The following is a 27,187-nucleotide window of genomic DNA, read 5'->3' as shown; positions in this document are numbered from 1 at the left end:
CTAGTGGGCATTCTTCTTTGTCAGACTTGTGACAGGCCCTAGTCTGGCCCACGCCAGACCTCAGGCTTCAAGTGCTTGACGGCTGCTGCTATAGTTTCTCACTTTGGCTTTCAGCCAACCCCTCCCTGAGTGTGGCAGGAATTGATACTTTTACCTTACTTCCTGCAACACCCACAGGTGTTTCATCTCTCTCAGGTACCAGATTGCCTGTCTACAGCCCCCTACAGGCCGTTCTGTGAACTACCCTTCTACAAATATATATATATATTAATGTGTAGCTTACTTAGGTGAATATACAGAGTACTGCAAATCAGTGTCTTCCTTGCAGGCAGAGATGGTACAGTCTCTAGCTGTTAATGTGAGAAGCTGATTGGTCGAATCATGAATTGCCCGCCACCTTGGTCATTCTAACCAGACTGCTAGGAGGTATTTAGACCAGTGGTTGCATGAGGGCACACACAAGGTGACTGGCCTCTGCCAATATCTGGCAATCAGATAGATGGCAAAATTGCTACAGGCCCCTGAATCTGTCAGAACCATTTCAAGGCACCTGTATTTGCAGAGGTGTTGTGAGCAACAAAACTGGACTGCCACAGAGGAACTGGATTGTCTTCAGCGATGAATCCGAATTCAGTTTTGGCACGGATGATGGCCATGTTCGTTTCTGGAGACCTAGGGGAGAGCACCTCAATCCTGCATTTGCAAAAAACGTCTGTGCCCTCAAAAGGCTAAGCATCAGTATTCATACTTCGCTACTGCTAGATTTGAAATATACTATTGATAGTTTATTGTAATGAGTATATATAACATGATGGTGTTTCAAATAAGTAAGCCTTCTTTCTCATTTAGTTTGTACATACATGGACATAAACCTAGATGGAACCATATAGTTCAATGTGTGAGACAAAGATCTTTGTTCTCCGTTTCTGATGGATTACGTCCCGGTCAGTCTTTGAAGCTGAAGAGAAAAGCATTCCGGTAGTTTGGGCTGCGCTTCCAGTATTTTCACTATTCAGCTATGAGGATGGTGCTAAGCGACATAAATCACACCGGAGGCCTACACATAGATATGACTGAGACCTAAGGGTCCATTTAGATGGGACATATGTCGGGCAAACGATGCCCAACACTCGTCCCTGTGTGTCCTTGCTCCCGTGCTGTTGCACAGGAGCTAGGATCTCTGGCTCGCTCACAGAGCGAGGGGCGGGGAGGCTGCAGGAGATTTCTCTCCTCGCACGCCTCCGCCCCTCTCCGTTAACTTAACATAGCAATCATTCAATATTGAACGGCTGCTATTTAAACTGAGTGATCAGATCATCATCCATCGTTTATGCTGCATAAATCTCCTCCAGCCTCCCCACTGTGAGCCAGCGATACTAGCTCCCGTGCAGCAGCACGGGAGCTAGTATGTGCGGGAACGAGTGTCGGGCACTCGTCAAGTCTAAATGGGCCTTAAGACTATATCTGCATCTGTATGGGAAGCTCTCTCCTTCACAAAGTCTGGCCTTTGACATACTAGACTCGTACTGCACACAGCTCCATATTAGGGCTCAAGCAGATGGCTGGGTTGGATCTCTTGCAGCGGGATGCGACCCATGCCCCATCAGTGACCCGCGGCTCACCTCCTGCGGCGTCTCCGCCTCCGCTCTGCTACGTGCCGGCTGTGAGGCTCACACAAATTGACATGCTGCGATTTACCGCCCGAATTTTCACACAGTCAAATAGCGGCCATCTGCATAGGATTGCATAAACGAATGCAATCCTATGACAGGGTGTATGCGTGGAAATGCTGCGGGAAATCCTGCTGCATAATTTCCGCCCGTGTGCATTCACCCATAGTCAGTGTGGCAAATTGCAAAACATACATCAGTTTTTTTTACATTGACAGATGGACTGAGAAAAGCTCATGGAATGCACATTCTGATGCGATCTGTAGATAAAACTTGCCCATTCAGGTCAACAGGGATAGAAAAAAAAAAGACAGCCTTTAGATGCTGTTCATATGCTGTCTGCTTTTATTAAGAGGCACAGAAAAAAAGGAATGGAGCCTACTTCAGGTATTTTTTGCGCATGTTAAAAAAAAACCATGGCAAAAAACGGACACATGGTCCACATATGAATAGCTCATGAAACTGGACGTCTCCAGTCTGGAGACTATGCTAGGGCTCTTTGACCACAAAAACTCTGTTCATGCAGCAAGTAAATGGCTGGGATTAATATATCCAGTGTAATTCATTTAAATAGGCTGGTGATGCTGCTCATTATAAAAGCAAAAATCTCAAGTCAGTGGTTATTGCTATTCCATAAGTTCTAACCTGATAATTGAAAAAGCTCCCAATGGAGTGTCTGAACTTGGGCAGGCAATAAGAACCTGAACCTAGCAGAGGGGGATTGTCCTCGATCTTTATGGACATTTATTAAGAACTTTGAAATATCATTTGGGCTTTAGTTTGAAAATAGTTAATTAGCCTTTGGGGTCTAAAGTGATCCATCTCTGGGGCGACCCTGTATGGATCAAGAGGTTCAAAGCATAAAAGTTCCCAATGAGTCGGTAGCATGACTGAAACGCGTCGAACCTGCTGAACCCTAATTTGTGAGAATTATCCTAAACTAAATTTCTTTAAGACCCTATAGAACCATCTGCATCATAATTTCTTGAATCATTCTTTAACCAAATTTTCTAGAATCCTAATGGTGTTATAAGAATTTGATCATAATAATACTGTTTTACTGACCACAAATAAAATATCATCATTGGGAAATAGTCAGTCCAGTATTGTTAGTGTAGGTAATCGGACACTGTTATTAACAAAGATTTACATCTGTCTCTGTTCCTTGCCACTATAACGTTGGGGACATTAAACAACTAAGACCTACACTTGCCTCGTATCCCTGCTATATTATTTATGGGGATTTGAACACAAGTGCTTTATAATTACCCACTTCATTTGCTGTTTGACGACACTATACTGGGTCTTGTGACCTGTGTAGGTCCTCTCTACACTTCATGTGACTACAATTTTAGCCAAAGGTGACTGAAACCTGGGGTCCCTTTGGTTTTGTCACATGAAAATAGGGATCATAAACCTCTTATTTGACCTATACTTGGAAGGTCGGGATCTCTTATGTGAATTCTGGTGGGTCCCACCAATGAACGGACATAGTGGGTTATAATAGTGATTTTTTCACTTAATTTTATGTTGTTAGTCTTGAAGCTTCCTGATTTCAAGTATTAGAATTAATAAGTTATTGTTACGGCACTCTGACCCCCCGAGCGCCAGGTGGGGTGCCCTGAACTTCCCGCACCCCACTGTCCCTGCCTACTTGCCTCGGCCCTGGCTAACCCCAGGCGGACAACTGGACGGCGGTCCCTGCGCTGGCTAGGGACCTGGCGACTGACAAGAAGAAACTAACCGAAGGGACAAAAGGTTTCGATAACGACTTATGGAACACCCTGCGAACCCTCCTTTTGCGATTTCTAGAAGACCGGTACACCTTCTGTCCCACCCTGTACGGCTCAGATACAGACAGACTCTTTTGCACTTCCTTCCTTCCCCCCTGCAACACATCGGTAGCGACCTCAGCAGCAGGACAGGCAGACGGGGTAGGAAGGGAAGTCAGACCACGGGGACTGAGCGCGGTATCAACTGAGCAGAGAGGAAGGGGAGCAAGATGGCTATGGCAGGATGGTCCCCACTGGGTCAGCTCCCCAGTGGCCCAATCGAATTGGGGGTTGTGCAACGCCAGCCACGGCATCCCTAGTACCATGTCTACCGACATTTTCTCCATCACCAGGAATGATAGATCTTCCAAGTGGCGACCCCCTACTGTGAACTGTAACACGGGGGTCCTCCATCGTACCAAGCCCGAAGCAAGAGGGGTAGCATCAATGCTAGTAAAACGAATTGGCGTCTTCAGCGCCACAAATTCAGCCATCAGGGGCCTAACGAAACGCATGCTTATCAGATTAGCAGCTGCTCCGGAATCAATAAACGCCTGCCCTGGGCGGGAGAAGTTCCAGAATCTAACCTGGCAAGGTACCAGAAGTTTAGGACGTACCTGTAGTCCTAGGCGATCCTCCCTGCAATCGCCTAGGACTTGGAGTCTTTCTGCCGATTCGGACTGTGGGCGCTGAGGCCTCAGGAGGCAGGTTATCACCCGATGTCCAGCTTTCCCGCAGTAGAGGCAGAGGTGATGCAATAAACGAATCGAACGTCACTCCTGCAGGTCCATTTCCATAGGCTCGGGAACAGAGACTGGTACGGAAGAGGAGGGAACAGGACAAACGACCTCCCTGACTCTACGAGACTGTCTATCTTGCTTCCCAGCCCTGAGCCTCCTATCTGCCTTCACCGCTAGCTCCATAGCCTCCTTTAAGGACCCGGGAACGGGAAGGGAAATCAATAGTTCTTTAACCGCGTCCGAGAGACCCTGCAGAAAAACGTCTTTCAGAGCGCTATCGTTCCATGCAGTATCACCCGCATAGCGTCTGAGATTGGAGCAATACTCCTCCACACAAAGCGACCCCTGATGCAACGCCAACAACCGAGAAACCGCCAACCCCACACGGTCCGGTTCATCGAAGATACCCCCGAGTTCCGGGAAAAAGGAGTCCACGGACTGTAGGCAGGAGGAACCCTCGGGGATGGAAAAAGCCCAGCAGCAGGGACATTATAAGCCCGACCCTCTGGGCTTCCGACCCGGAAGAACGGGGGCGCATCCGAAAAAATAAGCGACCCGCCTGTTGGAAAACAAAATTTGTTCCTCTCCCCAAAGAACACCTCGGGAAGAGGGCACTTAGGTTCTGGGCTGGTTAAGGCGTCCGGACCCTGCGACGACACCCACTGCTCCAGGGCCACCATGCGAGCTGATAAATCCTGGATCACAGGCACCAGGGCTTGCAGCTGGGTTGTGAGGGAGCTGATCGCCTCCATGGAAAAAAAAAAACAGTTTAAAGGGCCAGTTATTATGTTATGGCACTCTGCCCCCCCGAGCGCCAGGTGGGGTGCCCTGAACTTCCCGCACCCCACTGTCCCTGCCTACTTGCCTCGGCCCTGGCTAACCCCAGGCGGACAACTGGACGGCAGTCCTTGCGCTGGCTAGGGACCTGGCGACTGACAAGAAGAAACTAACTGATGTGGGGGCAGAGTGCCGACAGAGAGGCAGATGGAAACGAGCAACAGGACTTACAAGGCAAAGCAAGGCTGGAGGTGGAAACTGACAGGAGACTGACTAGCAACTAGCACTGAGACAGGCTGACTAGATGCGAGCAGAACCAATAACTGGCAGTGAGCTCAAGACACTGCCAGCCTTTTAACTACAAGACTCCGCCCCAGGGGCGGAGAGTGGGAGGAGCCAGCTCCCCCTTACTGCACAAGAGAAGTGGAGGAGTGCGGGCGGCGCCGTACGGGCGGACATGCCCACGCCGCTGCACACCAGCTGCTCCACGTCGCCGGGAGAGCCTCAACGTCAGAGCTCCAGGACGCCGGAGCCGACGCAGGAGCGGCGCGTGCTGACCGCGGGACCCTACGCCGCCCTGCATGGTAACAGTTATATTTTAACGGATCAATTCAGTGAAGGCATATAAAACTGGATGTGGATGGAAAAACATCTGCAGATACAACTCAGTTGTAATTTTTTTTTTTTTACGTTAGCGTGCACCTAGGCTCTGTCATTTATATTTCCTGTCCAACATAGCCCATTGTGAGTGAATGGGCTCTTAGGGGACCAGTGATATCACTTGTACAATAGAGTGCAAGGTTCCATTTTAAATTAAAATCATGACGCAGGTGAGCGAAGAGCCTAAAAACCGTTTCCTCTATATAAAGATGGAATATAAGCAAGACAATTTTGTATGCTCCTAATCAGTGTTTTTTTTTTTTTAAATCTGCACATGCGTAAAGATCCCTCCCCCCCCAAAAAAAAAACTGAACAAAAAGCGTTTTGTGCTATTAAATTCAGTAAATTCATAGATGAATACAAAAAAGACGATTTTCTAGAAAGCTGTAATTTCCATTGTCAGAAGACAGAATCCTACGCTATATCAGATTCTTGTAGGCGTCTAGGTATCCTGAACAACTAGATCACAGGTAGAGCCTCTTCTAGGTCAAACCTACTGTCTCTGATGTTTACAGCCTGGTGCACACGCCCAAACAAATCCCATCAAACGACACTACTAGGATTACCTAGAGATTTGATTCTATGCTTATTAGACTTCTTGTCGGCAGGGAATGATTATAACAGAAAACATTTAAGAAATAATCTTTCTGTTTCTGTCACTAATAACAGTAAGATAAATTACTATGTGCTTCCAGAAGTTTGATGACGATGTGCAGAGTGTTTAAATTACACTCATGCAGTAATCATGTTTATGACAGTATAGCAATTTACAAGAGGAAAGACTTTAGAAAAAAAAAATTAAATCTTTCCTGATTGCATATCTTGTCTGACTTGCAGCGTGTAAAGGCCTCAAACCTCATAAATATAAAGATGGCAATGAGACAAGTATACAGGAGCAATGTAAATCACATTCGCTTGTGCCTCATTTGTCAAATGCTCTGACACTGGCTACAGTTCTTACTTGACATAATGGAGGGATAGGAAGCAGAGGTAGCAGAAGATTAAAATCCTTAACTGAGATTTACAGAGTAATTTTCATAAAACTGCTAGCAGTCCTTATGATGAAGGATATCCGTCCACTTTTTACCATTTAGAAGAAAGATAAATGAGCTTAAGTATGATGTGTTTTTTTCCCTTCATATCTATGCAAATGAAAATGTTCGAGTATAACTCGGGAGCTAATATTTTCATGTTTTAATAAACAAAGAAAGGTAATTCTGTTGGGTGCATTTTAGATGTAATTTACAGTCTCCACTTACAAAGGCAGAACATTGCAGAATTGTAAGAATACACTATATATCATACACAAAATATCAGTGTATGAAGGCTTTTGGGCAATATAATGTAATATACAATATGCCATCATAGACTATAGAATCTACTGTAACGGCCTCCAGTAAGTAAGGAGTTAAAACTCTAATATATTTTGCACTGCCAAGTAAAAGAGTATTTGCTGCTGATGGAATGATTAAGCAGAAAATATTCTTATGATAATATTAAATTAACGTTTGTGTTGTGCCGTTTCATAATTTTTTTTCTGTAAATTGTCAGGGATTTATCTATCACTACTGCAACTAAACCTAACCCCTTATTGACAAAGCCAAATTCTTTAAATCTGACGTGTCATTTTAACATAGGTTTTGCATATCCCAGTGATTCTGACACTTTTTTTGCCACATATTCTACTTCATTTAGGTGGTAAAATTAGATCAATAGAATCTGTGTATATTTATTAAAAGCACCAAAATTGGGAACATTTTGAAAAAATGTTTTTATTTGCACATTATCTGTAGTATCTTAAATATGTGCAAACATACTGTACACATTTTTGATGAGATATTTCCATCTGTTTACTTTATTCTGGACGCACATTTGAAAAGGTTTAGTTTTTTTAAACATTCAGGAGCCATACAAATTTAACATTACTTATCAACATTTTAAGAGAACACTTTTTTTTCTACACTAAGCCAAGAGTGTAAAGGCTCATAGGCATCAGAATGCTAGATATCCCCAGAAATGACGCCACTTTAAAAACTACACTCCTTTATATATTCATTGAGGGCTGTCATGAGTATTTTGACCCCACAGGTTTTTTTTCGAGAGTTAATGCAATTTAGAGGAGAAAAACATAAAATTTCAGATTTTTGCAAATATGTCATTTTAAAGACATTTTTTTTCTACAGTGCATATGAAAATGAGGATTTACACCCCAAAATGGTTACCCCATTTTTCCTGTGTTTACAAACATACCGATTGTGGCCCTAATCCTATGTCTGTATACACAACGGGTACCGAACTGAAAGAAGCAGTCGGTAGTTTTTAAAACAGACATTTTGTTTGAAGGCGTTTTAGGCCCCATTGCACACTTAGAGCCCAAAATTGGGCAAAACAATGGAAAACCCCCACAAATTACCCTATTTTAAAAACAAGACCCCTTAACGAATTCATCTAGGGGTGTACTGCATATTTTGACCCCACAGATTTTGAATGAATCTAAGCAAAGCAAAAGAAAAAAATTATGATTTTCATTTTTTTGGCATGAGGGCAGCTGAAACTCAAACGTTTTTTCACTTTGTTTACTTTCATGTAATCCATGAGGGCAGCTGAAAGTCTAACTTTTTTAACTCTGTTTACCTGCATGTGATTGGCTCTATCCATTGGATAGCGCCGATTGCATGAAAGAGTGTCGGATTTTCCCACCTCCTATGACAGATCCATGTTGTTGGCTACCCCCGGCAGCATGCAGCTGTCCCATCCACAGCCCATGTGGCTTTAATCCTCAGAGGAAGCATGTTTTTACGTCCCCGAGGATTAAAGCCCTCTTAGCTAGGACGTACAAAGGCAATGGGGACGTCACTAAGGGGTTAAGCAAGCTATTATGGGGATAAACCCTTTCAAACTAATTTTAGTACTTTTGAGACTTGTCGATTAGATGCCCATGTAAAAGTACCCTTAGGGCTCGGTCACACGGGCGAATGTGTATTACAGTCGTATAATTATGCATATTGCCAAAGTATTACGTTGCTTTTTGCATGTGTATTCACAATTACAAGACTGCCCCAATTGATTTTAATATGGGCTATTTTGGTGTGTAATATGCACCCCGCACAGTCACAAGGCGACGACGTAGAATCCATGACCTATCTGCAATGTTCATTGTGGACTGGCTGCAGATTGGATGGCTTTCATTGACTTCAAATCCATAGAAAAATGGATCATGCTGCGATTTTTCCTCCGCTTGCGAAAACTGCAATTGGTTTCTGCAAGAGTGGAAGAAGAATTGATTTCCCATAGCATGCTATGGGCACTATTTGCTGCGGATCCGTGGTGCAGACGCCTGCAACGGATTCCACAGCAAGGCAGGAGCCCTAAGAAAGATAGGAAACTGGATAAAAACTTTAATTTTGAATAAGGGCCGCCTCACACAGGCGTATTTGAACTGCGCGATTTTGCAGGAAATCGATAACACAAAGGAATAATTATGCTGCATAGCCTTTTAAATCATGACGCAGGTGTCCCAAACTGATGTGAACAGTCTCAGTAGTGCAGAAAAGTACAGCCCGAGATAACGATTGCTTCCACTCAGGACAGTAAGTAACCAGACAAGGAAACATGACAAACCTGGATATGCCAACACATATATATTTTATTGGTACAAACGAGGATAACAGAGCATGGCATTGAAGAAACAAAAACATGGAATCTAACCCTGGTCTAACAGAAACAGAGAGCTCTGCCTACAAAGCAGAGTACAAAAATATGCAAAAAATTAGGACAGCGCTCCAGAGTTTAGGGTTAATCACTGTGTGCAATCACAATAAAAAATGTAAAGGGTTAACACTCACCCAGTGTATAATGGAGATCCCTGTCCTTGATCTCCACTAACACCACATATCCAGAAAAGCTTTTATATCACTATCCGATCGTTCCTTCCTTATCCCACTGGGCTGGACAGCAGGAGAGCCGCGTCTATCTTCCGTCTCTCTATGAGAGAGCCGCTGCAGAGTAGGTGTATAGGAAAAAACAGGAGCCGCGCTCCCAGGAACTTAAATGTCCGGTATATAGTGAAGCAAGTTTTATTAATAAAACTTGCTTCACTATATACCGGACATTTATGTTCCTGGGAGCGCGGATCCTGTTTTTTCCTATACACCTACAAAGCAGAGTAATAGCCCTAAGAGGGGCGGCTCCATGTCTGGAACCCAGTCTCCCTCTAGGTGGCAACAGGAAGTAGTAGTAAAAAGGATTTACATTGTAAAACCACATGGAAGAAGTTGATACAGTAGTACAGTTTGTACTGTAGTAGTTCAACAGATGGACCTATATAGGCAAATATGCACATCAGGAACAGGTAGTATAGACAGCCCCAAACACTTTCAGAGGAGAGTCTGCAGACAGAAGTACACCAGGGTACAGACCAGAAGCCAGATAGGACATAGTTCAAACAAAACAATGTTCAGGTGTCCGTACAAAGAAAATATATTTTAGAAGCGCTAAATCCACGCACCAATCAAAGAAAGGAAATGTGTGGCTACAATGCTCGCATCTAAGTTCCGTGCTGCGAGAAAAGATAGAACCTGACTTCTCTTTGGTGCGAGCTGCGCAGGAGTTTCCATTGAAACCTATAGGAGCAGGAGTCTATGGAAACTCCTGTACACGAAAAGAACATTTCTGCTGACCAAGGGAATACCCAACTGCTTACAGCAGGACATTTAAATTGTGTTGCCCACAAGCACATTTTAAATGTCTTGATGTAAGCTCCTGTTAGTCTCTCCAGGGATGGGGGGACTCCCCCAAGGGTTCCCTTAATCCCGTGGGGACTAACATGAATTTGCAATGGAACATTTAAAATGTGCTTCTAGGCAGCACATTTTAAATGTCCTACTGTAAGCAGTGGGGTATTCCTCCAGCCCCGCTGCTGGGCAATTCCCCAGCAGCAGGGTTCAGTAAGAGACTCCCTACACCAAATCACCAAGGGATTTCCCTATAGCCAGGAGAGAGAGGGGGGGAAGGGTTACAGGGCTTCCCTGAGAGGATGGGAGGAGCATCCACCTTCTAGCCCTGCCCCTTAAATGTTTGCTATAGGAATCCCTATGAGAAGACCTATAGCCCAACTACTCTCTCTAGCTCCACCCACTCTCTCTGCACTATGGGGATATCCCTTGGGGATCCCCAGAGCAGTGGGAGAGAGAGCGGGGCTATGGGTTAATCCCCCATAGAAGGGAGAGAGAGTGGGGCTATGGGGGATTAACCCATAGCAGGGAGAGACAGAGTGGGTCTATGGATTAATCCCCCATAGCCCCGCTCTGTCTCTCCCTGCTATGAGGAAATCCCAAAGCCCTGCAGGGCTTCTTCATTCTCTCCTCCTAGAGAAGCTGCCCAGTCACATGATTTTTTCGTGCACCTATACTGCGTTAGAACAGCGCTTGTGTGAACAAGGCCTAATATCTATATATCCTGTTAAAATATAAGAACAAAGGCTGTTCAGTTGAGGCACGTCCTTTTATACCTTATTTTGGCCATAAGGATGCAACGATTTTTTGTGATCTTAATCTCCACTTTTTAAAAGCCATAGGAGGGTTTGTTTTTTGTGTTGCAAACTAGTTTTTATTGGTACCATTTTGGAGGAACATATAATGTATTTTAACTTTAATAAATTTTTTAGGGGGCCAGGAGGAAAACACACATCAATTCTGCCTTTTTTTACAGCCTTAACCGTGCAGCATAAATGACATGATAATTGGTATGATAATGATACACAATTGTTAATATTTTTTCTTTAGGTTTTCCACTTTTGCACAATTAAATTATTTTTATATCGCTACATTCAAGTCCCATAACTTTTTAATTTTTCTTGTGAGGGCTTTTTTGTATGAGAAGTTGCAGTTTTTATTGGTACCATTTTGGGGATTTTTTTGATCACTTTTTTGCTTTTTTTGGGGGGGGGGGTAAAATAAACAAGATACCCATTCTTCCTTTTTTTTTAGTTTATTTTTTGTATGGTTTTTGCTCTGCAGAATTAATAATATGTTCAATTTACTGTACAGGTCATTAAGTATACGAGGATATCAAATTATATTTTTTAAATTTCTTTTTTATACTAAGAGGGGACAGTGTGCAAAAAAAAGGTCTGTTTTTATTTATTTATGTATTTTTTCTTTTCTTACATTTTTTATGCCCCTGTAGGGGACTTGAACCAGTAAAACTCTGATCACTATGATAGTACTTCTGTACTGCAATGCATTATCGCTCACAATAGTGATCACAGTACATGGCAGGTTGTCATGAAATCCTATTGGTCTTCCTGCGATTACATAGCGGAGGGCCGATGGCATCACAGAGGGAGCGTGCCCTCTGTGAACCCTTTACATGCCATGATAGACATTGATTGTAGCATGTAAGGGGTTAATAACGGGCTTTGGTGTTCTTACTGATCCCCACTGTTGCAACGTGAGGACAGCTGTCAGTCACAGCCAGCCCCTGCTTTGCAATGGTGCAGGTTCACTTCCGAGCCTGTGCCATCCACAAGACGTAAGGTTACGTCCTGTTGCGTTAATTACCATCCTGCCAGGACAAAAACTTTTGCAAGAGGAGCTATAGGTTTTTATTAGTACCATATTTTCAGTACATACAGTATAATGCATTGTATAACTTTCATTAAACTTTTTGAAAGGGAGAGAGAAAACATCTCAATTTTGCCATTGTTTTTTTTGCTTTTTTTGCATTCATCATACAGCATAAGTGACATGACAAATTTTCTCTGCGTGTTGGTACAATTGTGACAATACCCAAATTATATACTTTTTTTTAGGTTTTTCCACTTTTGTAATTTGAAAACTCTTCTCTAGGAATCATTTTTTTTTCATTTCTCTATTCAAGGTCTCATAACTTTTTTTTTTACCATTGACGGAGCTCTACGAGTTTTTTTTTGCATAACGACCTGTAGTTTTTATTGGTACCATTTTGGGGTATATTCAGTGTTCTTTAAGTTTTTTTTTTACGGTTTATGCCGTGTAGGATAAATCGTGTGTTCAATTTGTTGTACAGGTCATTATGGACACGGCAACACCAAATATGCGTTTGTTTTTATTAATTCAATTTTTTTTCAAAAACGGGGGAACATGGGCAAAAACATTTTTACAATTTTTTTTAATTTTTTTTTATGCCCCTGTAGAGGACTTGAACCTGCAATTGTATGACTGCTATAATTATACATTGCTGTACTGCATTTTGTTATTATTGCTAGTGATCATGGCAGACTCAGATACCACACAACAGCATCCGGTTGCCTTGGCAACTCATTGGCCCTCTGCGATGACAGGCCTATGACTTTCCAAAGGGAATGCGCTCCCTCTGTGAACCCTTTACATGCTATGATCAACATTGATCACAACATATAAGGGGTTAACAGCGGGAGGCCAACTGAGACACAGCTAGTTCCCACTGCAGATCGTATGGGCTCAGTTTCTTATGTTAAGGGATTAAAGGTTCCTGAACTATGGGAATAATGAAGTCAGGACGGGTACAGAGATTGCAGACATAAATGTTTTTTGAAATAGTGAGAAAAAGAAAACATTAGAAAAGAAACATGCCTTAAAAACCTGCCAATAACAGATTAGTGTCATGGGGGTGTGGACTTGCCCACTTCTTTCTTTATATACACAAATAGGTAGAGACCTGCCAGTCTAGTCGATCTGGGTGAAAAGAAGTTGGCAGTACCCCACTAATGCCAGCTCTCAGTGGATTTTAAAATTTATGTTTTTTTTCTGAAACACGGCACCATTTCAGAATAAAACTCTATGCCTGTCCTGTCATGCCGCCTGTTCGCTAAGCATGAACCTAGTGACCAGTTCTCTTTAACTCTATGCAAACACATTTATTAGAATTATTTTTCAGTCAACTTTTATGTGGACATTCTGTAAAGGCAAATGTTTAGAAAACAATGTTCTACCTTCCATTTGTGACACATCTCTTAGCTATTCATAACAATCATATCGGACTCACCAAATCCAAATGCCTTGGATCCTCCAATACTTTGAGATGCTTGTATGCTAGTAGATGTATATAATCCAGTCACTAGAAGGCCATCAAAGTAGGTACTTGTGGAAATAGTCACTGTAAGTAAATGATACATATTTATTACATAGAAATAACTGAACATTAGTATACTAATCACAATGTACATGTATAGAGATGACTAATATCATTTTTATAGTCCGTAATATATATGTAAGAAGGCCTCCACAACATATAATGCTTGATTAACAGCACAAAGCAATTTTCTTGTGCTTTTATTTGTTATGTTTTATTGTAAGAGACTATGGAACCCTCTACAACAGAATGTTGTGGTTTTATTCTATCCCATGCACCTTATCGGAGTTCAAACACAATAAAACAACATATCCGCATTAGATTGCTTCAGATGCTTAATTGGTCCAAGGATACATTCGTGCTACCTGTAGACCAACAGTGCATAATTATTTGTATTAGAGGTACATATATATTTTCTTTCAATCAGAGGCGTAACTTGGATGGTTCTGGGCCCCAATGCAAAAACCTGTAACAGGGCCCCCAACTGTAATGCTTTATTCATAGTACTCGGCTCCTTATATGGAGAAGAGAGGCCTTATGGGCCCCCTAAGGCTCTTGGGCCCAGGTGCAACCGCATCCCCTATAGTTACGCCCTTGCTTTCAATCATACCATACAAGGGCTCATGCCCACAAGCATTGTGGGATACGCCCGCGGATTTATGCCACAGGAGTACCGTGATTAAAAACAAAAAAGTACCTGCAGGTGATTGCGGATTTCTGCAGTCTCCATTTCCTCCAGTCTCCCACGGCGTAAATTAGCGGCAAATAGAACACGCTGCAATTTATTACCCGCTGCGGAAATGTGCGGTAGAATTACGCATGTGAGCATTGGCAGGCAGAAAGCTATTAGGTTCAATAGAAACTAATAGCTGCAGAATTCACGCGTGGATTTCTGCCACGGGAAACGCGGTAGAAATCCATCCGTGGGCATTCACCCTTAAGATAAAACATTGTCACTTCATTTCATATAAGTACGAAAAACTAAGTTGTGGTGTTCATAGGACACGAAACATGTCCAAATTTTGGCAATTTGCGCCAAAATTATTTGTGTAATTTTCGGAGTAAACTAAGCCAACTACAAGGTGGTCTACGCTTAGACTAGACAGTATTAAAATTCACGACATTTATCATTCAGCGGAGCTACGGTGATAAATCTGGTGCATTATTAGACTGTCAAGGCTACTTCTGCATAGTCTAACTTTGACAGTAAGGGCTTATTCAGACGAACGTATTTGCACACAGTCGTTTTCGCATGTTAAAACGTCGCACGTATAACATGACCGAGCAATGCTTTTGATTTCAACTGCTTCATTCAGACGAAAAATGGGACCTGCTCTATTGTTCTATTGAGCGTGAAAAGATAGGCGTTGACCTATCCATATAATGCAGAAAGCTGCCATAGACTTCTATGGCAGCTGCAAAAAAGGGAGGGGGATTTCCCGTGTGTAACACATAATGAATGGAGACAATAAAAGTCAACTGACTTTCATTCTTCCATTCACACCAGCGTGTGGGCACTGCGTATCAACACGCAGGATAAATAAATCGCAGTATGCACGGTTTCCCTGCGTATCATATGAAGCCCTTACATGGGCTATGTACGAAACTCTGTCCACATGCAGGCATTTTGTATAGGCAGCGTTTTGATATGCTCTCTGAACAGAACAGGACATTTTGAAGAAGAAAAAAAAATAATCACACTACGCATGTCCGTGACGTCAGATTCCCAGGCATGCACAGTGCCAATCGCAGCCCGTATGCGCTCTGTCAGCAGAGCGTATGGGCTGTGATGCATGCAATGCTGCAATATACTTGCAGCATTGTATGCATACACCCGTGTGAATGAGCTCTAAAACAGACAGAGTGCCAACTTTCAGTGGTGACAATGACGGAACAGGGAGCCAGGTAAGTGTATATAAAAAAAAAAAAAAAGGATACCCCAGACTCCGCGGTCCATGCTTTATGAGAACTATAAAACTTAGTTTAATCATGTTTATAGGACAGAGCAGATTTCCTTAAATTTGTTGGGCTACATTTACACAGGCGAGTTGCGGGCGAATCCAATTTCCGCCCTAGAAAGTCAGATAGATATCGCACTGGCAAAGCCATGATTTTTACGCGAGTGCAATGCGTTTTGTGAAAAAAGCACTTGAAAATTGCACGTTGTTCCAATAGTAAAAAATTGCATCACACTCACATGCGCATTGCATGCTATGCGATTCCGTTTTTTATTAAGATCCATAGGAAAGAATGAGTGACATTGCCCAAAGTTGGAACATGCTGAAAACGTGCTGTAAAAAAAAAAATAATTAAATCGCATGTTTAAATTTACCCATTTTAAATAATGGGTTCTATTTTCATGTGAATTTTGTGCATCACACAATGCACATTACTCAAATGATTTAAGGCCCATTTAGACACGATTATCGCTCAAAATTCGCTCAAAAGCCGTCTTGAGCGATAATCATTGTGTCTAATTGCACTGACATCGTGCAGTTTTTGTTAAGCAGTCACTCATCGTTGTCTTTTAGCGTGCTGAAAGACAACGGTGAAAATTATCAGGGATTCACAGCGGCATACAGCTGATACTATTGTTTCAGCTCTGGTCCAACTCTGTTCTCCATACCCCGCTAGGAGCGCTCAGGTGTATAACGCTTGTTTTCTGCATCCTCTGCTCGGAGCGCTCAGCTGTATAACACCCGGGCGCTCTGAGTGGGGAACAGCTGGATGCAGAAGACAAGCGGCCCCGCTTGTCTTCTGCATCCTCCGCTCAGAGTGCAAGGTGATCGCTGAACGTTTGAGTGATCATCTTGCTCTGTAAATGGACAACGATTATCGCTCAAAAGACATCTTTTGAGCAATAATAGTTGTGTCTAAATGGGCCTTAAATCACTAGTGCAAATGTACCTTAATGAGCTTAGCTCTGCCCCCATCCCGCCCCTCCCATTGCAAACAGTGGCAAGGGGAGGAGAGGGGGTGGGAGCTCAGTGCACAGCTCCCAGCCCGGCCTGCCTCCACCCCCTGCAGAGAGGGACAGCGTATATCGGCCAGGCGTGAAAACCCGGCTCTGACCACAGTCGGCAATATCATGTACCGTCTTTTCTGTACTGTGGATGACCGCGAAGGCTCACCATCGGTCATGCGCAGTACAGTTTTTATTTTTAAATGTTTGTTTCCCATGCCATCGCTAGGCGAATGTCAATTGCGCATGGGCTATCAATGGAAAAAAAAAAAAAAAAAAGCACGTCGTGATTTTAAGTTCACTCTTGTAAATCAATCACTATCCGCTCATCTCAGTGGATATGCGAATGTTTGTTCTATTTTTTCAATGAGTGCGGAATATCGCGGATTTCGCAATTCAAATCCGGTCGTATGCAGACGGCCAAAACACACAAATTTGAAAGTAGATACTAGGCACATTGTGAATATTCAATCCGGTAATTGACAATTATGGGTGCCTTCATACAATTTTGCATCAAAATAAAATTTTCATAAAAGTGATTAAAAACCCACGTTTGTGGCTAAAAGTCTGACCCAAGCAGAGCTTGAGGTGTAGACCACCTCTGAAAAGTAAAAGTTCAGGATATGCAGAGTTCCTGCATGCTACTTATGCCTATGTTTGCGTGCACTTTTTTTTCACCAGAACTAACAAGATCAAACATTTCTGTAAGGGCATCAATAGACGAATGTATGTACAAATACGCTTGCCGCAAAGAAGAGTATTTACGCATGAAAGACTCAGGCTGATCCTGCATGTCAGCGCATAATATTGTAAGTTTTGCCCTCACAATGCCAGTTCACACACGCGTTATACTCCCTTTCCATGCAATAGAATGGCTATTTTAAGCCTAATAAGGGACAGCTGTCTTCTATTCCTTGCGTTCTACGCAAGGTCACACCCATGCCCTTGCTTTTTTTTTAGACTTCTATGGCAGCGTTCTACGTAAAACGCAGAAAGAAAGGGCAAGTCCTCGCGTGCAGGAATTACACATGAAAAACACGCTCATTAAAACGAACCCATTAAATTAAATGGGTTCGATTCATCACGTTTTTCGGCTGTGAGTTTGCAAACACTTTAGTCTGTTTAGCAAAAGACGGGATGGGAAGGGGGAGACAGCTTAGCACATCTAAACCGTCTCCTCCCGCCCAACGGCATTGCGGGCTCAGCGTATATTTGCCGGGCCAGGGTCATCTGAACGGGCGCACTAATGAACATAGCAAAGCCGACGCCCGTGTAAATCCAGCCTAAGGGCATATTCACACAGGCGTAAATCAGCTGGGCTTTCACGCCCGGCTGATATATGCTACCCCTCTGATGCATTTGCTTACAATGCATCAGTGCACAGGGGCGTATGTCTGCTCCTATGGGAGCCTATGCTAGTTGCAAGAGAAGGGAGGTGGGAGGGAGTTCAGCAGCGTGATTGCTAAATTCCCTCCTCTTCTCCTCTCCGTCCCTTGGCACTGTTTGCAATGGGATTGGGCGGAGCCAAGTGCCCCCCTCCCATTGCTGGCTGCAGACATAGGAAGGGAGCTTAGCTCCGCCCCCATCCCGCCCCCTCCCATTCCAGACTGCCAGAGGGGAGGATAGAGGAGGTGAGTGGGAGGGAAGGGGGAATGTCTTTCCAGGCCCCATGGCATTGCAGCCTCAGCGTATATGTGTCGGGCCCTTTGCCGTTCAGGTGTTTTTGCGGTGCCGATGGGCGCACGCAAAACGCCTACGGCCATATAAATGTGCCCTTAGGCCGTATTTACACAAGTGATTGTGCTAACAGTCCAAGAATCTCAGAACCATATTGCACCTGCAAACAAGAGATTTCGCCAGCGCGTGTGATGTTTTGCTTGAAAAAAACGCAATGCATGTTTTTTCAATGTGAAAATTCTTTATAACGCATCGTACTCGCATGAAAATCGCACCCGCATTCGATGCTATTTTTCTTCGCTACCCACAGAAAATAATGGTTGGTATCGCCCAAGCAGCAAGACACGCTGTGATGTTTCTACCTCGCAGCATTACTCTTGGTCTTGTAAATACAGCTTAATCCAGATGGAGTCATGGAGTTGTTATCCTGATTAGGAGCAGGGGGCTGATTAGATGTAGAACTATTTGTATTCTCACTCTTTAGTAGAAAGACAGAACCCTGCTAAACATGACAATTTGCTCCCCTCCCAGTGTGCTTAGAAGTTTTCACATAACAGTGATCTGCACTCAAGTACTAGAGTTGCATTACCTGGATGGAAGTTTGTTAAGGTTTTTAACCCCTTAAATTTATGGCCTTTTTTGGGCTTAAAGATACAATGATTTTTGGAGGGATTTTCATCTCCAATTTTTAAAAGCCAAAACTTTATTTTTCCGTCTACACGGCCATATCGGGGCTTCTTTTTTGCATGACGAACTGTAATTTAGATTAGTGCCATTTTTGGGTTATGTAATGCATTGTTTTACTTTTATTACATTTTTCTGTGGGCTGGGAGAAAAAAATACCTCCATTCGATGATCATGCAGCATAAATAACAAGCAATTTTTTTTTTGCATGTTAATACGATTACAATATTGCCCCCCAAAATAAATATACACACACACAAAATGTATTTTTTTTACATCACTGCATTCAGAATCCTATAACATTTTCTTTTTTCCATTGACCGAGCTCTATGAGGCTTGTTTTTTTGCATAACAAAATAGTAATTGTTTTGAGACACATACTTTTTTTTTTAACCACTTTTAGAGCTTATTCAGACGAACGTATATTGGCCGGGTTTTCACGCCTGGCCGATATACAGTGTCCCTCTCTTCAGGGGGAGGAAGCTGGAAGAGTCGGGAGCAGTGCACTGAGCTCTGGCCCCCTCTTCGCCGCTTGCCACTATTTGCAATGGGAGGGCGCTGGACGGGGGCAGAGCCAAGTTCCGGAACGATATAGCCAAGTTCCCGGCCGATACACGGTCGTATGAAGCCGCCCTTATTGCTTTTTCTGGGAGGTTAAATGAACAAAGAATTTTGCTCCATTTTTTTAGGTTCTCTTTTTGTTTTTTTTCCCACACAGGATAAACAGTGTGTTCAATTTATTGTATAGGTCGGATGCAACGATACTGAGATGAGCGAGCACCAAAATGCTCGGGTGCTCGTTGCTCGAGTCGAGCTTTCCGCGATGCTCGAGAGTTCGTTTCGAGTAATGAACCCCATTGAAGTCAATGGGAGACTCCAGCATTTTTGTATGGGACCAATGCTCGCTAAGATTTTCATTTGTGAAAATCTGCAAAACCTAGGAAAGTGATGGAAACGACACAGAAATGGATAGGCGAGGGGCAACATGCAGGGCTGCATCTCAGGTTCCCAGTTCTCACTATTAAGCCACAATAGCGGCAAGAGTGCCCCCCCGCCCCTAACAATTTTTACTTCGGACAAACCCTCATTAGCAAGGCACACCTTAGCTAAGCACCACACTACCTCCAACCAAGCACAAGCACTACCTGCGGGACACACCGCTGCCTCTTCTCCTGGGTTACATGCTGCCCAACCCCCCCGCACGACCCAGCATCCACAGCGCACACCAAAGTGTCCCTGCGCAGCCTTCAGCTGCCCTCATGCCACACGCTGGCCTCATAGCCACACCACCCTCATGTCTATTTATAAGTGCGTCTGCCATGAGGAGGAACCGGAGGCACACACTGCAGAGGGTTGGCAGGGCCAGGCAGCGACCCTCTTTAAAAGGGGCGGGGTGATAGCCCACAATGCGGTTGAGAATTGATAATAGATTGACGTTCGATCTTCATTCCAACCCTGTGCCACCTCCGTCAGGAGCTGCAAACGTAGGCATAAAGGGGACTCCGCTGCCAGCCCAGCACTTCAATACATGTTGGCTGCGGCCCACACTCCATGCCCTAGACATTCTGTTTTGTTTTTTTTAAAGTGCCAGGCACAACTTCGCTATGGCGAGTCTGTGTGCACCCACAGCACAGGTGGCTAGCAGGAACACACAGACGGTGCATAAAGAAATCCCATTGCAGTGTCCTGGATAGCTGAGGTTACGCGAGAGGAAATACATGTTGGCTGCGGCCCACACTCCATGCTCTAGACATTCTGGTTTTTTTTAAAAGTGCCAGGCAGGTACAACTCCGCTATGGCAAGTCTGTGTGCACCCACAGCATGGGTGGCTAACAGGAACACACAGACGGTACATAAAGAAATCCCATTGCAGTGCCCCGGATAGCTGAGGTTACGTGAGAGGAAATACATGTTGGCCTCGGCCCACAATCCATGCCCTAGACAGTTGTGGGTTTTTTCGGGCCAGATAGGTAGAACACCGCGATGGGAAGACTTAGTGCACCCATAGTATACACAGACCCCTCTAATATTCCTGTAGCAAAGGTATAAGCTGACCCCAGTAACAGTTATGTTGCAGAAGTCTAGGGAGACCCCAGTAACATTTCTGTAGTAACAGTATAGACAGACCCCAGTAACATTTCATTAGCAGAAGTATAGGCAGACCCCTGTAACATTTCTGTAGCAGAAGTATAGGCAGACCCCTGTAACATTTACGCGCCAGAAGTATAGGCAGAACCACAGTAACATTTAAGTGGCAGCAGTATAGGCAGACCCCTGTAACATTTATGTGGCAGAAGTATAGGCAGACCCCTGTAACATTTCTGTAGCAGCAGTATAAGCAGACCCCTGTAACATTTCTGTAGCAGAAGCATAGGCAGACCCAAGTACCATTTTTGTAGCAGTTGGAGGCTCACAGCAGTTATGTAACGCACACTGCAGTCCGAAAAAAATTAAAACGCTAGGCTGCAAAAAGACCTAGCTGGGTAATAGTGAGCCACTACAACTCCCAGCAGCCACGCAGTATAATGCACACGGTCACAGGTAGCCCTAAGAAGGAGCTTTTTGGGGGGTACTTGTTGACAGGATTCTACACTGTCCCTGCCTTTTTTTTTTTAAATGAGAGAATAGTAGGCAACAGAGGGTTTTTCTTTTTGTTTGTTTTTTACTACGAAGGCCTCCCTCACACAGGCATTTGCAGAAACTATGCATTAACTTCTGTTTCAGCCCGGTTTCAGCCGTGCTGGCATGCGTTACACCAGCGTTTTGGCTGCTTTTTCAGGACAGCTGAAAACGCAGCCAAAGATACTGAAAAAAATAAAAAATACCTAGCAGGTGCCGTCAGGGGCCCTGCTACTGTTCCCCATAGTCCTGGGCCGGCTGCCGGACACTTGTCATCGCCGACAGGTGATATTTTGGTAGTGACAGGGTTTGAAGACACTGCTCTGATTCATTGAATGGCTGTGATTGGTGCATCCAGCGCTGGCTGTGATTGGCTGAGCTGGCTGTCACTCAGTCAATCAGAGCAATCTCTTGCCGGGAGGTGGAGATTTCTATCCTTGTCACTAGCAATAGATGCTTTGCTGGCTTGACAAGTGCCCAGCAGCCGGCCCGGAACTACGGAGAGCAGCGGCGGGGACCCCGATGGCACCTGCTAGATGAGTATGGATTTTTTCCCCCCCCTCAGGTAATGTATCTAGGGAGTTTGTTGCACCACGTTTCTGGCAGCGCTGAAATCGCTGCTCATTCATTTCAATGGGCAACGCAGAGCCAAAAAACGGCCAAAGATGGGACATACATCACTGTGAAAGCGCAACGTTGAAGACTCTTCATTTTGACGCTTGTGTGAGCAGCCCTGTTGAAATGAATGGAAGTGTTGTAAAGAGTTTAGCACTGTGCTGAAAAAGCAGTGCTAAACGCTGTACAAAAAGTCAGTGTTAGGGAGGCCTAATTCTTTACCTGCCTTTTTTTTTTTACCATTTTCCTTACACATTTTTATGTCCTTTTGGAACCCATGATCCAATGATAATGCATTTCAGTACGTCTGTAGTGTATTATTACTATTGCTAGTGATTATATGCCATGGTAGACCTGGATGCCAGGGCTGGGCTGATAACGTCAGAGACGAAGTGTGCATGTTAGGGAATTAAAACAAGAATTTGTTCTTTCACCCTTCCCCGCTGCTGCAGCAGGAGGCTAGCTGTCAGTCACAGCTGGCTGCCACTGCAAATGTGACAGGCATAGCTTCTGAGCCTGTGCCATACAGAAGCCGTAGGTTTTTAGTCCTCTTGCCTTAAAGGGGTTGTCCCGCGCCGAAACGGGTTTTTTTTTTTTCAAACCCCCCCCCCCCCCCCCCGTTCGGCGCGAGACAACCCCGATGCAGGGACTGAAAAAAAGAACAGGACAGCGCTTACCTGAATCCCGGCGCTCCGGTGACTTCTATACTTACCGGTGAAGATGGCTGCCGGGATCCTCTACCTCCGTGGACCGCAGCTCTTCTGTGCGGTCCATTGCCGATTCCAGCCTCCTGATTGGCTGGAATCGGCACGTGACGGGGCGGAGCTACACGGAGCCCCATAGAGAACAGGAGAAGACCCGGACTGCGCAAGCGCGGCTAATTTGGCCATCGGCGGGCGAAAATTAGTCGGCACCATGGAGACGAGGACGCCAGCAACGGAGCAGGTAAGTATAAAACTTTTTATAACTTCTGTATGGCTCATAATTAATGCACAATGTACATTACAAAGTGCATTAATATGGCCATACAGAAGTGTATAGACCCACTTGCTGCCGCGGGACAACCCCTTTAAGTATCAGGCAGCCAGGACGTAAACATACATCCTATGGTGTTAAAGGATTAAACAAGGAGGCAAAATCCATTAATAAAATATATTACCAAGGTTACTAAAATACCATCTCTGGCTGAAATTTCCCTCCTGCACCTAACCCCCCCAAAAAAAAAAAAAAAGATATTCTTTTAACAGTAAGTGCAGGGCAACAGACAACAGCAAAAACAAAAAACATTTCGCTGAATTGTGAGAAAGAAGGTGTTCAAAACTATGTCATATACAGTAATTACTGCATATGGCTAGGGCTACACAATGACTGATCACAACATGGATCACGTAACCAAAAGATCAATGTGTAGTCCTGCAATCCTCTACTCAAATACTGTACAAGTAAATGCGGGTTGCATTGCAATTCAAGAAAGGACATGACCATGACCTGACGATCACAGTAAATCCAACTTTACTGGACTTCTTGCGATCTGTGAGTTGCTTTTTTTCGCAGCTTTTTTTTTCCTGCAGGGGTCTATGGGACTTGTAATGTTAAAATCGCGATCGCGTAAAAACAAAAATAGATTTTGTTGTAAATTGCGATTTTGCGCGATCGTGATTTTAACATTACAAGTCCTATTGACCTCTTCAGGAAAAAAAAACGCTGCGAATTTCGCAGTGAAAAAAAACCGTAGTGGGTAGTTAGCCTAAGAATTACTTTGCCCACAGCAAACTGGACATGCATATAATGTCTACAACATAAAGATTAGTGCACATAGCACGTTAGGTAAATATAGCCCCTTAGGTGACCAGGCTTGTTTGTGCCTTATTGACCAGGCCAAATTTTGGACATCTGACTTGTCACCTTAACATAGAATAACTCCGTTAAGGTTTTGCATATTAAAGCGATTCTGACATTGTTTTTTCGCTACATATTGTACTTCATTTATTAAAAGCACCAAAATTGGGGAAATTTTGAAAAATGGTCATTTTTTCACATTTTTAATTGCAATATCTCAAATATGCGCAAGCCTACTGTACAAATTTTTGATTATATATATTTCCATCTGTTTACTTTATTCTAGATGCACATAGGAAAAACTCATTTTTTTAACCATTCAGGAGACATACATATTTAATAGAGATGAGCGAACCTACTCGGCCACGCCACTTTTTTATCGCCGAGCGTCGCGATTTTCGAGTACTTCCGTACTCGGGCGAAAAGATTCGGGGGGCGCCGTGGGTGAGGAGAGGGAGAGAGAGGGCTCCCCCCTGTTCCCCGCTGCTACCCCCCACTCCGCCACGCCTCCCCCCGCCCCCTCTCCCCCCGAGTCTTTCCACCCGAGTACGGAAGTACTCGAAAATCGTGGTGCTCGATCGAGTAATTACGCGAAACGAGTAGGTTCGCCCATCTCAATTATTTAACATTGATTATCAACATTTTGAGTAACACTTTTTTTCCTGCACCGAGCCAAGGTTGTAAAGGCTCATAGGTGTCAGAATGATAAATACGCCGACAAATGACCCATTTTAAAAACTACACCCCTTAATGTATTCACTGAGGGCTGTCATGAGTATTTTGATGCCATGTTTTATTTTCAGGAGTTAATGCAATAGAGGAGAGAAAAAAATAAAATTTCATATTTTTGCAAATATGTCATTTTAAAGGCAGTTTTTTTTTTCTATAGTGCACATGAGAATGCGGATTTACACCCCAAAATGGATAACCCCGTTTGGCCTGTGTTCAGAAACATACCCATTGTAGCCCTAATACTATGTCTCTATGCACAACGGAGCCCAAACCAAAAGGAGCAGCCAACGGCTTTTAGAACAGAAATTTTCCTTGAAGGTGATTCAGGCCCCATTGCCCATTTGTAGAGCCCTTGAGCTGCCAAAACGATGGCGTACGCCCACAAAAGGACCCTATTTTGAAAACTAGACCGCTTAACTAATTCATCTAGCAGTGTACCTCACACTTTGATCGCACAGTTTTTGAATGAATCTAAGCGAAGCAGATGAAAAAAATTACAATTTAAATTTTTTTCGCAATTGTGTCAATTTAAAAACAGCACACATTTGAATGAAGACTTGCACTCTAAAATAGATACCCCTGTCTGTCCCATGTTCAGAAACATACCCATTGTAGCCCCAATCTACTTATAGGACACATAGCTGGGCTTATAATAAATGGAACACCCATTGGATTTCAGGGCACAACCGAATAAATTCCAGGCCCCATTGAACACAGGTACAGAAAAAAAAAAATTGACTCCCTAAAAACAATCCGCCCCCCCCCCCCCAACTCCCTTCTTTTTGACATTCCCCAAATGTTAGATAAAAGTAATAATGTAAACTGCGTGGTATGTCTGAAAACAGTTGTAATTATGGAGGCCCGGTTGGGATGGGCACATTGGGCCATAAAACCACGTATCCCTCCTCCACCCATGCTTTTTTGGGGGGTATTTCTTGACCTCAGCAGCAGGGATGGGGTGTAAAAAGTGGAGCTCTGGGAGGCTTCGTAAGCTTGCTGAGGTGCGGCGGTCTCACACAGAAGTTACTCAACAAGCAGTCGCTTAGAAATGACGCACGTACCCGCAGCCTGTACACAATGTAGTTGCATATGATCTGCGGGTATATCCGCGACCATAGAGCACAATGGGCTCTATGTTGTGTATATCCGCGGTAAAATAGAACATGCTGCATTCTGTTTTCTGCAAGTGGATTATGTAATTCCAACCCGCTAATGTGAGCGAAATTGTGTAATCCAATGCATTTGATTGAACCGTGGATCAAGCGCATGGGGAAATCGCAATTCCTTTCCACTCGTGAGACCGGCCTAGGGTAGAGTGCTACCTTTTTATCACATGACCAGGGATCACTCAAAAGGCCACCGGTCACTGCTCCAGGCTCTTGGTGACCTTTGGTAGCCGGGAGTAAAGAGATTTTTCATTTCCCCGACCCTCACCAGCTCCTGCGCATGTGTCTGGCATTTTGCAGGCCAGCGCATGCGCAGGAGCCGGGAAAGGTCCATGGAGGATGATCGCGTCGGGGGTTCAAATGTGGAGGGCTCCAGTAAGAAGTTTCATCTCCTTTCACCGATCGCATCAGCGAGGGGAGATGAAATGTCAACTTTTTTGAACTTTTACGTGATTGCCATTAACCTTTGGTGTCCAGGGACTACTAACCGCGGCCCCCCCATGAAATCTCCATCCTCTCGGCTACCTTTGGTAGCCAGAAGCAGGGATATTTAAAATTTTCTGACAGGCGCATGCACAGAAGCTGCATTAAGGTCCGCGGATAAAGATCCCATTGTGGGACAAATCCGGGGACCTTGGGTATGTAATTTCATCTCCCCTCACGGATATGGTCCGTAAGGAGATGAAACTTTAACTTTTTATTTTAACTTTTTTTTTTTACTTTATATGATCAATAGGATCCGATGGATAACAGTGATCATGTGACTGGGAACCGCATAAAGTGGTCCCTGGTCACATCTCCCTGCACTTGGCCATCTTTGACAGCTGGGTGCAGGGAGATTTTAAATTGCCGGACTCTCCAGCCTTTCGCGTATGAGCAGAAGCCTGCGGCAGTACCAGATCACTGCAGGACATCACGGAGGACAAAGGTGAGTATTTCCGATTCATGAGGGGAGCTAAAACGTTACCTTTTTTTCATTTTTCTTTAACTTTGCTATGAACCATGATCACCATTATCCCGTGGACCTTCTGCGCAGGACGTCATACAACTGGCATGCATGCGCAGGAGGAGTCGTCAGGTCCTTTCTGGACTAGATTGCTGCGGGACATCTCGGAGGATGGGGTTAATACGCTCAGCTGCCCTAGCTGAAACTTTAACTTTTGAAAACTTTTTATTAACATTC

The 27,187-nt window shown here is 44.1% G+C and overlaps 1 protein-coding gene across 1 annotated transcript in view; it reads right to left on the bottom strand.

Annotated features, from left to right (window-relative positions):
- RELN (reelin) overlaps window positions 1-27,187 on the bottom strand; it is a 655,909-nt gene that overhangs the window by 593,360 nt on the left and 35,362 nt on the right. The window contains exon 2 of the mRNA XM_066591974.1: window positions 13,624-13,734. Within this exon, the coding sequence (XP_066448071.1) occupies window positions 13,624-13,734 (111 nt within the window). The remainder of the gene's footprint in view (window positions 1-13,623; window positions 13,735-27,187) is intronic.

Source organism: Eleutherodactylus coqui, chromosome 2 (genome assembly GCF_035609145.1).
Source record: "Eleutherodactylus coqui strain aEleCoq1 chromosome 2, aEleCoq1.hap1, whole genome shotgun sequence".
In the NCBI taxonomy this organism is placed as follows: Eukaryota; Metazoa; Chordata; class Amphibia; order Anura; family Eleutherodactylidae; genus Eleutherodactylus; species Eleutherodactylus coqui.
This window is presented reverse-complemented; position numbering and strand designations above follow the sequence as displayed.